The sequence below is a fragment of the Pituophis catenifer genome, unplaced genomic scaffold (genome assembly GCF_029215685.1).
Source record: "Pituophis catenifer annectens isolate HBS135680 unplaced genomic scaffold, rPitCat1.0.hap2 SCAF_1, whole genome shotgun sequence".
In the NCBI taxonomy this organism is placed as follows: Eukaryota; Metazoa; Chordata; class Lepidosauria; order Squamata; family Colubridae; genus Pituophis; species Pituophis catenifer.
This window is the reverse complement of record NW_027256881.1, coordinates 321,967,123-321,979,482: the sequence shown is the minus strand read 5'-3', so window position 1 is coordinate 321,979,482 and position 12,360 is coordinate 321,967,123. Positions and strand designations below refer to the sequence as shown.

Sequence of the window (12,360 nt, the reverse complement as noted above, 5' to 3'; positions counted from 1 at the left end):
GTGCAATAATTTTTTCCCCACAAGCCTTACAGTGCATACAATTGGTTCATAGGAAATAAATAGATGATGATGATGATGATGGTGATGATAAAAATAATAAATATTTGGAAATGGTTCAAGCTGCAGTCAATTATCCTGAATTTATATCTATAATATTTGTTCCAAGGCTTCCAATTGCATAAAGCAAATAACTACAGTACAATTAGCTGAATTAAAGATTACATGCTAAACAGAGTTCCAGAAGTGACAAGACTTTATGAGGTCCATGTTGTCACCTCTTCTCCAAGTAAAGTGTTCTTTCCTGATAGCGACATAAACTAGATATTTCCAATAATTATTGTTTAGATAAACAGCTTTTCTACAAATAGGTTTTTTGTGGAAAAGGTTTGATATCTTTCAAATATTTGAAATCATGTTATATTTTCATAATTTTCTGAAATCAACTATAGGAGGTAGCATCATCAATGTGCCTCATCCCTAAAAAAGCTAAATCAGATTAAACCTGTTTAGTCTTGAAGAGGAGACCACTAGGCAATTCAAGATCATGTAAGCTTAAAATCAATGGATTTTACAAAAAGGTGACAATAGTAAACCATTTTCACAGTATCTCCAGGAAAACTAAATGGATGTTCCTGTATGGTCATCAGGAGTTGAATTCAATTTGATGGAGCCTTTATATTTAGTTCACTTATATTCTCAGAAAAAATATTTTAAATAATCTTTGGAATCAGATTTTGTCAAGTTTTCTTATACTGTCAAATTCAGTGTTATTAAAAAAAAACAACCGTATAAGGATCTACTTAGAAAAAATGCTAAGTAAAAGGTCTCTGCTAATGATGCTTCTTTCAAGACTAATCCTTCCATATTACTTATGAAATAAGCAAACAGCTACTATAAAGCACTCAATAGTGCTATTTCATAGTAAAACTTCTACACATTAAATTTCATTTGAAAGTTAGTTTTCATATTCTATTTATTTGATCATGCAAATGTTATGCACTTTTAGTTAACATGTCTAAACACAAGGTTTGCTGGGAGTGAATAAACAAATTTAAATGTCTTATATTCAATTTTTATGGCACTCAGATATAAACTCCACATTCAAACAATAATGGAGAAGTGGAGAAGAACATCAAACTAGCGACACAGATTCCACCACCCCCAACCCCCACTGCTGTTTAGTAAAGCACATGTTTACTATTTCATATATTCACCAACACCATTCCAGTCTTCTCTATCACAAGGCACACCAGAGAAGTAAAACAACAATTATCATAATAATTAATACATTCTAGAATGGCATGAGATTAATTATAAAAGCACCCCAGAGTAGACTACAGACATCTCCAAACCAGATGGGTAATGTCAGTTTACCTTCTCCACTGTATGTTTTTTTCAAAAAGCATGCTAAAAAGTATCCAACTTAGAAGCAATTCATTAAAAAAAAAATACTGCAGATTGCTCTCCTCCCAACAGTACACATTTCAGAAGGCCCCTCTTTTACCATCCAGAATACTCCTGTAGAACAAAGTCCAAGAATTACATTGTTGTAATTGTTGGCCATCCAACAATTAAGACACATAACTCCAAGGAAACAGTCTTAATTCTGGAACAGCTATTAGTCCCAACAAATACAGTATCCTGCAATACAGTACAAACTATATCTACGACCTACAGAAGGTAAACCCAAGACGAGGTTGACAAGAGCCAATCCCTGATCCCAATCTATGGGACCTATAGCCAATTAAGCAGGCTCTCAGCATTACACTTCCCTATCACCATATTTCACCCCTTTTGAGATCTTTCAACTCAGGCGGAATATGGGATAAAGATATTGGGTGAGCAAGAATAAGTCACAGGCAGAAGTAGGATCTGCTCAGTCCCAATGAAACAGGGCCCTTTCTCACCTCCCCCTATAATCAGTGTTTATAATAATCTCACTGCTAAGCATTCAGCATGGGACTACAGTACAAACATGCTAATACTTGCCTGCCCCACCTTCCTCAACCCCCCCCTTTCAATTTCTCTCTCTCTCAATATAAAGTTTCCTCTTTCCTCACCTGCACTCATTAATCCCCTATTTCTCCCACCCCTCTATCACGATGAACGCCGCACTCCTTGGCACGCCTTTTGCCCATGCGGGGAGGCCTTCTAACCAGGCATGTTGTGTTTCCTTCGCCCCCCCCACCCCACCCCGCTCCCCGCTTCCTCCTCCCCGCTGACCTTCAAGACCCACCATTCCCAACAAGCGGATACATGCCTCCCTACCCGGTTAGGCTTCTCTCTCCCCCCCCCCCACACACACACTTCCACTTCCAAAAAGTGGATGGAGAGACTCTTCCCCCCCCCCCCAACACACACACACACACACACGTCCTTAAGTGCGTCCCGGAATACTTTCCGTGTCTAGCCCATCATCCGCGCCTTCTCTGCCTCAACCCAACTTTTCGGGTTCTTTCTTTTTTTTGGGGGGGGGAGGAGGAGGAAAAAAAGGCCACTAATGAAAACGTTCTCGCACATCCTCTCATCGCATGACGTCCAACACTCGCTGCCCCGGAGGCCCTGAGAGAGGAGAGACCCGACTCCCCTGCCCTCTTCCCGCTTCAGAATGTTTTCCCGAGGGAGAAATAATTCTTGCCCCGCTCGTGAGCCGGACGACCGACCTTCCACGCATCTAGGCGCGCACCTTCTCCTTCCCCGGCTTTAGCCCTCTGGGTGACCTGAGCTGCCAGGCCCTCTTGCTCCCCCCCCAACCCACCCCGGCCCTCCTCGCCCTCCCTCAGGCTTATTACACCTCCGAACCCCCCCCCCTCCCTCCACCAACCGTCGCCCGCCTGTTCCCCCACCATGGGCCCGAGGCCTCGGGGGTCACGCGCACCCCGCAACTCTCTCTCTCTCTCTCTCTCTTAGCGGAGCAGCTCCCAGGCTTGCCTCACTCTGGGGGGGGGAGCTCTCCACAGCTGCCCACCCCGAAAGAGCGCCGGTAGAGCCCGCTCGTAACTAGCGCCCCTCGGGCTGCGGAGTTGCCCACCGGAGGCAAAAGGGGGGTGGGTGGAAGGGGGGAGGGGGGTCTCCTGCCCACTCGCGCTTCTCCCGCCGCCGGCTTCCCCTCAGCCTTCAAAGCAGGGGGGGGGGTGAGGAGGATACCCCGCCGGAGCCCCGACACAGCGCAGCGCCCCAGTCTTGGCCGCCGCCTTACCCGAGAACCATGAGCTCTCCATATTTGACGGGCTCCTTGTTGGGCGCGCAGTGCTCCTCCTGGCTAGGAGAAAACATGGGGCCACCGCCACGGTTGTCGTCGTCGCTATAATCCCATGCGGGGCAAAAACGGCGTTCGCCAAAAGAATAGCAATAACAGTCACCAAACAGGACGTTTGGCTGGAGACCTTTCCTTCATAGTCGCGGAGCCAACCAGCCAGCCAGCGGTCGGTCGATCGGTCGGGCGAAATTACGCGTTGCCTTTGCTTGGTGCGCCCGCCGACGCGGACCCTTCACTTCCCCCTCTCTGCGCTCAAGCCAACAGCGACAGACACGACTGCCCGAGGGGGGGATGAGGAGAGACCAACTAGAGCGCCTACCCAGAAAGGAGGCGTGGAATGGCCCCTCCTCTCGGCTTTCTCCGGTCCCTTCCACGCTCCCCTCGCCTTCCGTCAAAAACCGCGATGGTATCTTCCAGTCTGTTATGTAAACATAGAGTACGAAAAGGGAAAGGGGGAAGTTCTTAAAGGGCTACTGCCCTGTTAAATCGACGTTTCCTTCATAAGAAAAGACAGGCGTTGTCTAGCGCCGCCTACCGGAGGCTTTGTCCTTCCCTCTCTCTGCCAAAAGCCTGTCTACAATACTTGACTTCTGTACTGTAGTCAATTATCGAATAGGTCGGAACGGGATTACGGCATTTAGGACTTAATGAATATGAGCTTAAGTTTAAGAGTGGACAAAGAATAGAATAGAATAGAATAGAATAGAATAGAATAGAATAGAATAGAATAGAATAGAATAGAATAGAATAGAATAGAATAGAATAGAATAGAATTCTTTATTGGCCAAGTGTGATTGGACACACAAGGAATTTCTTTGGTGCATATGCTCTCAGTGTACATAAAGAAAAAATAAAATATATTAATCACGAATCATAAGATACAACATTTAGTCATAGGATACTAATAAGCAATCAAATCATACTAGGAAACAATAAAAACAATATAAATTGTAGAGATACAAGCAACAAGGTTATAGTCATAAGTGGGAGGAAATAGGTAATAGGAAGGCTGAGAAGAACAATAGTAATATAGTCTTAGTAAATAATTTGACTTAGTTGTGGGAATTAGTTGTTTAGCAGAGTGATGGCATTTGGGAAAGAACTGTTCTTGTGTCTGGTTGTTCTGGTGTGCAGTGCCCTATATTGTCGTTTTGAAGGTAGAAGTTGAAACAATTTATGTCCAGGATGTGAGGGGTCTGTAGATATTTTCATAGCCCTCTTTTTGGAAGTTGAAGACCACACACATTTTCGCACTGCCAAGGTTAAGAAACTCTGCTGTTAGTTCTTGAGGAAGCATAGAAGGAAAGAGATCTGGTCTTCATGCCATAAGTGTGAGCTTTTCTGGAATATTCGATTGGCATCCATGGAGAATGTGGCAGCCTCAATCAGATCTTTACCAATATTTGCACATAAAATAGATATGCAGCACTTACACAGTGTGCACCTTCCTTTCACAGTCCTTCACAAGCAATTTCAACCTGAGGTCTGTGTCATTGCTACCAACCGTAAAAACTGAGAATGCCTTCAGCCAATTCATCCTTCCAGCAGTCCAAAAGCAGAGCCAGAAGAATATCATTCAGTCCATTGCTACCCCATATCTTCCATTTGCATTTGCATTTGCATTTGCATTTGCATTTGCATTTCCTTATCTTATCTTATGTTTATTTGTCTCTTTAGCTCTCAGTATGTCTTACTCTATCTGTGCTCTGCATAATCATAGCTTAACCACATGGATATGATGTGACGGGCATGTATGCATGTATGTGTTGGTATCCACAGAACTACACTGTGCCTTCTTTTGCAGGGTGAGCAACTTGTTGGCTGACAAAATACATGCAATTCCCACCCATCCTCCCACACCTACTTTTTTGCAATTCATTGTTTAGATCTCTGGGTTAAATCTCAACAACAAATTGATAAGGCATGGAGGTGCAATTTCCTATCATTTTTCTGTAGAAAGCAGCTGAAAACAAATGTACTAAATTTTAGTTTTAACAATCCTTTCCCTGCAAAAAACAAGCAACAAATAAGCTAAAACAACTCTAAAAATCTCAACACCCCCTAAAACAGGGCCATCTCCCACATAACGCAACCAGAACAACCACATACAGTATCTTTTTTTTCCCTCTGCAGGGTCTTCATGGTGTTGCCTTCATCATATCCCCAGTCTATGATTGAAACAGGCTTAAGTCACCATATTAGCGTTAGAGGATTATTTTCCCTTTTAGTCCATCACAGTCTAAGAGTAACTTCAAGGCATATAGCATTAGTTAGGCTTTATCACCTTGGAGGCAAAATTAGCAGTCAGTTGAAAGAGAGAAGCTGAGGTAGTGTAGGGATCAATAAAGGGAATAGCAGTTTTCAAGTTAGGAAGTTTTCTGCTGACTCAAGCAAGAAAGAAGAGCCTTTGGTTCAGCAATGAGGGAAGGCCCTTTGTGGATGTCACTGCATCCCCTCTCCAAAGTGCTACTCCCAGACACCCAAAAGTGGTCCTTACCTTCTCTATGTCATCTGAAATCTACAGCCTAGCTTTGGGGAGAAGGTTACTTAACGTGACACACAAGAACTATTTGCTATCTGAGTCAGTTGTTTTAGTTGGCTTAATGGTAGGTCTTGTTATTGTTAGTTACAAAGTAATGTCCGACCCATCGTGTCCCCATGGATACCATTCCTCCAGGCCTTCCTGTCCTCTACCATCCTCTGGAGCCCATTTAAGTTCACACCTACTGCTTCAGTGACTCCATCCAGCCACCTCGTTCTCTATCATCCCCTTCTTCTTTTGCCCTCAATCCTTCCCAGCACTAGGCTCTTCTCCAGTGAGTCCTTCCTTCTCATTAGGTGGCCAAAGTATTTGAGTTTCATCTTCAGGATCTGGCCTTCAAAAGAGCAGTCAAGGTTGATCTCCTCTAGGACTGACCAGTTTGATCACCTTGCAGTCCAAGGGACTCGCAAGAGTTTTCTCCAGCACCATAGTTCAAAGGCCTCAATTCTTTGGCGCTCAGCCTTTCTTATGGTCCAACTTTCACAGCCATACATTGCAACTTGGAACACCATAGCCTAATGGTAGGTCTACTTTTAGCCTAATCAAAATTCCAGTCATCTAACCAATATCCTAAGCCTGGCAAATATAGGATTTAAATGGATCTTCTCCTGGCACCCATCTTCTCATGATACCAATCTGCAAGGGTGTTTTTTTTTTTTAAGATATAGCAGTATCTGGGAAAAGAAACCTACAGTTGGCAGATCATATGGTTTTCAAAGCCAGTGCCCATTTAAATTCACCCCAGCTTATCTGGGGATCACTCTGTTGAACATGCAGCTGAAATAAAACATCTTCTGTGAATTGTAATTTATCAGCAATTGGAAATGACATTATGAAGTCTCACCCACCTATTCAATTTCATCTTTTGAGACTAAAATAAATTGTCTTAACTGTTAGTTTCTTTGTTCAGAGATTTTTTTTTAAAAAAAGAAAACTCTATTTTTATTAACACTCTAAAAATGTTTTAAATCCATGTTTCCACTTTGGAGTCATTTATATGCTGTTTAATCTTTTTATTTTAGCTTCTTTTTCTCTTTAAGGATTTGTCTGTCCCATTTAAAGAGAAAATGCCCATTTTCTCTTTAAAAGGAACACTTTCTCTTCATCTTTCCATTTTGCACACTACTGGATGAAAGGAATCAATGTCTAGTTGAAACATGTTTAAGTACCTATCTTTAGCCTGTTTTATTTTGTTTTCCAGAAGTGATTATCTAAGATAGGAAGTTTTGTCATTGTCTTGCATTGTTTATTTCTTTAAAACCTGAAGTGCTCAATGTATTTGAACATTGGCTACTTAACTGGCATATGAAATCCATAACCTCCCTCTGTGCCATTGGGATCGAGTGTTTACGATTCAGTGATGCACAGTAACCTCTGTTGCTTGTCAGATTTAGCTCTCCCTGTTCATAAGTCTGGGATAACTTTTTCCCCAGCCCCAGCTCTTCAACCATTTTCATTTATTAACAATGTGCTTTTTCCTCTACTTTTTTTTTCAGTCTCTGCTTCTTCTCTTCTCTTCTCTTCTCTTCTCTTCTCTTCTCTTCTCTTCTCTTCTCTTCTCTTCTCTTCTCTTCTCTTCTCCTTCTCTTCTCTTCTCTTCTCTTCTCTTCTCTTCAGCTTTCCAATTTATTTCCCAGTGTCTTATTTCCATTTAACCCATTGAAATCTCTACGCCGTTCTTGCTTTGCTTGCTTTCAGGTTAAATACCTTCATATCTAGGCATTGTGTTATAGAGCCCCGCTCTCACATTCTACATAAATTGATCTTAGAGTTTAGATAATTAGAAGGTTCCTGAACTTACTGTGCAACTCACAGTAGCCCTACTAGGCATTATTTGAAAAAAAACAACAACAGGTATATGTATTACCTAAAACACTGGTACTGCATGTAAATCATGAGTGCTAAGTTTATTTCTGATATTCTTGAATGCAGGAATTGGGTATTCTAATTTCATGAAAAGAAGAACTAGTGGTGACATAATAGCAGTGTTCCAATATCTAAGGGACTGCCCCAAAGAAGAGGGGGTCAACCTATTCTCCAAAGCACCTAAAGGCAGAACAAGAAGCAATGGATGGAAACTAATCAAGGAGAGAACCAACCTGGAAATGTCCTGACTGTGAGAATAATTACCATAATCAATGGAATGACTTGCTTCCAGAAGTTGTGGATGCTCCAAGACTGGAGGCTTTCAAGAAGAGATTGGACAGCCATTTGTCTGAAATGGTCTAGAGTCTCCTGCTTAAGCAGGGAGTTGGACTAGAAGACCTCCAAGATCCCTTCCAACTCTGTGTTATTCTATTACGCTTTACTCATGCTCTAAACTTGTTTAACATAACATGGAACCATATGAAGGATGAGAGCTGGGTGGACCTTCATTATCTAAAAACCTACCTGTGCATCTTTAGCAGAGCAGTCTGAAACTTGCTTATTCTGAACTAATCCTATGCATACTTACAAAAAAATAAGATAAATTATGGGGGCAGTTGGAAGATGAAGATGTTGGAAGATGTGCTGTTAAACACATGTGATCAATTTTGCTCCCGTCCACGAAAAATGTGAAGGCTATATTCCACCAACAGTCCACTTGGGACCATTTTGGCCAATGAACTCAGAGGACTGGGATCACTGGCAAGTGCAGATTTAATAAAATAACCCTCAGTTCTATTCACAGCTCATGTTAAAATAACAGAGCTCATCTGTTTTATGGACACTTTCTCCAGTGTGATCCTTTCCAAATGTCTAAATTTTCTGGTCCTAAAATTTGCCCTAGTAAGGCTTTGGTCATGCTGCCTGGAAAGAGTACCAACTGAGGAAGCTCTGCACTGTAGACATGGTGTCAGGCTCCAAAAATCAAGAAAAATACACAGTGATTCTTCCAAACACATTTCTTTATTGTTTTTCACCTACAGACAGAATCTTGCCAAATTAAAGCAGGCTACTTCCTATATGAAGCAAGTACTCTGGGAACTATTAGAGAGGGGCTGCCTTCACTTTCTTTCTCTCACACAAACTGCAGCTCTGGAGCCGCATGTGGCTCTTTCATCCCTCTGCTGTGGCTCCCTGTTGCTCAAAATATGTGTCACAACTGCCAATATGTGACATCCGCCGGCACGCGATTTATTGAGCTTTTCAACCCATCTTTTTTTCAGAGTTCAAAATGTTTTTGTTGCATGCAGAAATAAAGATGTGTATCTCTGTAGCAGTTCGTTGATTTCATAAATGCAGCACAGTATACCATATTTTTCGGAGTATAAAACGCACCTTTTCCCCCCAAAAAAGAGGGTGAAAATCTGGGTGCGTCTTATACTCCGAGTGTAGCCCCACGCAGCTTCTCAAACGGAGGTTTCAGAGGCTGAAAAAGCATCAGAAAAGAAGCTTCAGAAAAGAAGCCCCCAAACAGAGCTTCAGAGGCTTTTTTTCTGAAGCTCTGTTTTGGAGGCTTTCAGAGGCAGAAAAGAAAGTTTTTTCTGAAACAGAGTTTCAGAAGTTTCAGAGGCAGAAAAAAAAACAAGGCACAGAGCTCATAACCAAGGAATCTGTTGCTAAAATTCACCTCTGGGAACAGCTGATTGGGGATATTCCGGGAGGCTTATCCACCTGCCAATCAGCTTTTTTCTTATTTTCCTCCCAAAAAACTAAGGTGCGTCTTATACTCCGGTGCATCTTATTCTCCGAAAAATACGGTAGTTTTTTTATACATAGCATAAAGGTAAAAAACGATATATGCAGTGTTATCTTCATTTTAGATATCAAAAAGGTTTTGTGGCTCCCAGTGTTTTCTGTTCTGTGGGGGGTCCAAATGGCTCTTTGAGTGCTTAAGGTTGCCGACCCCTGGTCTAGGCTACCAACAAATCAGAGGTCTGGTATCACCTTTTGTGTTATTCCACAATGTTATTAAAATGAAAAAATCATTTGTTAGTTAGAAAAAGTACTTCTGATTAAGTGTTTTGGGCAGTGCTTTGCAGTGGTGTTCTGCTGACTTCTGCTCCATTTTCTCCCAGGCAGGAATGACAAATATTCTTTCTGCTAAGGGTTGCCGTCCCTCAGAGCCAATTTGTTAAAGGGTAGACAGGGAATTGAAGAATCAAGCAGTAACAACAAGTAACAAAAAGCATTCCTTCTCTCTTGAGAATCAAATTCCTTAAAATCTACTCAGTGTTTTCAGTTATGACAGAAGCAAACATCTCAGCCTCTGTTTATGCACCAAAACTTATTCCATTAATGTTTGTAGAACAGACTGTGGTGGGGAAATAAGCTGACTAAATTTGGTAGGAGCATAACTTTTTAAATGGTTGTCCAGCTTTTCTCCAATAATTTAGCCTCTATTTCCATCTCATTTTCCCTTACCAATATTAGTAGGTTCTTAACTTTTAACATCATCTTCCTTTTTTTTCTTTTTTCTTTTTGCATAATCTTTTACTTTATTCTACTTTTTATTCTACTTTTACTTTACGTGTTTTAAAAATAAAATTATGGGCAAATATTTTGTGGATTCCAAAGGTATTAGAGAAAATACCATAATTCACCAACAGCACTTACCTAACACATAACACTGGTCCATCTGGAAAGGTTTCAGATTCTTCCAGGCCAGTGTCAGAAGTTCTATATCCAAATATATTTTATTATTTATACGGTTTCCATCTTCCTTTAAAATATGAACAGAATCCATAATGGTCTGAGAATCAGTGTCTCCAAGTTAATAAAATTAGCAAACTTCCTCAAACTCCAAAATAAGTAGACTTAATCCACATATCAAAGTCTGCAAACACAGAGTTGATTAAATTAAGTCTCCCAGCAGAACTGTATGTTCACAAGAATACACACACACACACACACACACACACACCTCAGCACGTAGACACTTCCACACCCTGGACAAGCTCCCCCTATAAATTTTTGCCACTGTACCCCATTTCTCTGCAGCCTGCCCCTAAAAGCAAACTGGTTTGCTTTTAAGAATAAATATTTCTTCTTTCCTCGCAGCTGTCTGGATCTCATTTTTATTTATTCTTGTGCAACCCCGGCTCAAGTTGGAACCCCAAATTATTCTTCTGACACCAGTCAAAATTATTAATCTACTAGGGTAAGGGAAGTAGCCCTGACTGAAACAAAATCTGGCCATTAATTTCTTTGGCACAGACATTCTGCTGCTCATTCCAGCGATAAGGAGGAAATGGAGAAAAGCAGCTAATCTTTAAACATAGAAAGTGTTCCTATCTGCTTCCAAGGAGAAGGATGAGATTTTATTAAAACCAAGAGCTGAATTATTACATAGTTATCTTTTTTATTAGGATGAGGCTGCAGCTACGAAAGCTGTGCCATAACTCACTGTCAGAGTGAACACACGCTTGTGCATAAAGCAAGCAAGGAATAAAAAATAAACAAACAGCTGAGCATCACTCATATATCTTCTTCCTATTTCTCACATTTGACCCCAAATGCAGTTATCTAAAGATTTGCATTTCTCTTCTTCTTTCTAAATTAAAATAGTTATGTTGCAATATTTTCAGGATCAGACTCAATAAAGATAATAGAAGTTAGAGATTTAAATATATCTCTCTTTAATCATAATAGGCATTCTATATTCGCTGAATATTCAAGATAGAAGCAAGGAAAATGGGGAGGATGGCTCCTTATATATACAAGGGGTGGAGCCAGGAATGGGAGTGGTAAATTATGAATACATTAAAGTCCAAAGAATAAGTTAACCCCTGATGTTCCATATATACATTATTTACACATTAGAGAATAAGGCATTTACATCTGACAAATCCCCCTCTAAATGCCGGTTCGTTATACAACACCAGTTACATTCAGATTCAGGACAATATAATACATATAATTTAGAAGTTAAATATTTGTGTTGTTTAGAAGGTAAGGGTTTTGTTAATATATCAGCTAATTGTTCAGAAGTATCACAATGTATTGCTTTGATGAATCCGTCTTGAGATAGTTGTCTCACGTGCTTAAATTTTATATCAATATGCCTGGACCTTTGTCCAATTGCATCGGATCTAGATATTTCAATGGCCGCTTTATTGTCTTCATGCATAATAAATGGTAAAGTAGGTTTCTTCCAAACATCTGTGATCAAATCATTGAACCATACAAGGTTATTTGCAGCTTTAGACAAGCAAACATATTCCGCTTCTGTGGTAGAAGTGGCTACCAGTTCTTGTTTACCAGTATACCAGTAAACTGGACAATCGTTCAATAGAAAAACATAACCAGAGGTACTCTTTCTGCATGATGTATCACCAGCCCAATCTGCATCAGCATAACAAGTAATTTTTGGTTCTTTGTCATTATTTGGTTCCAATATTAAACAAAAATCTAATGTACTTTTCAGATATCTTAAAATTCTTTTGACAGCTTCCCAATGATACAAGGTTGGTTTGCTAACATATCTTGACAATAAATTGAGAGGTAATGCAATATCTGGCCTAGTCCAATTAGATATATAAAGGAGTGAACCTATAACTGATCTGTAAAATGTGTTGTCTTTAAACTCAGGGGAAGATTCATCAGTGTTTCTAAGAAAATCAGTTTGCATAGGTGT

General features: G+C 40.7%; 1 protein-coding gene across 2 annotated transcripts in view; it reads right to left on the bottom strand.

The window, feature by feature from the left end:
- The window catches only part of PELI2 (pellino E3 ubiquitin protein ligase family member 2), a 56,166-nt gene extending 52,633 nt beyond the window's left edge, over positions 1-3,533 (bottom strand). The window contains exon 1 of one of the 2 annotated variants that reach the window (XM_070942675.1): positions 3,200-3,533. In XM_070942675.1, the coding sequence (XP_070798776.1) occupies positions 3,200-3,276 (77 nt within the window). In that variant the 5' untranslated portion in view covers positions 3,277-3,533. Of the gene's footprint in view, positions 1-2,663; positions 2,693-3,199 lie in introns of those variants that run through there. The other variant, XM_070942682.1, reaches the window with a different exon arrangement.
- Between the last annotated feature and the right edge of the window lie 8,827 nt (positions 3,534-12,360).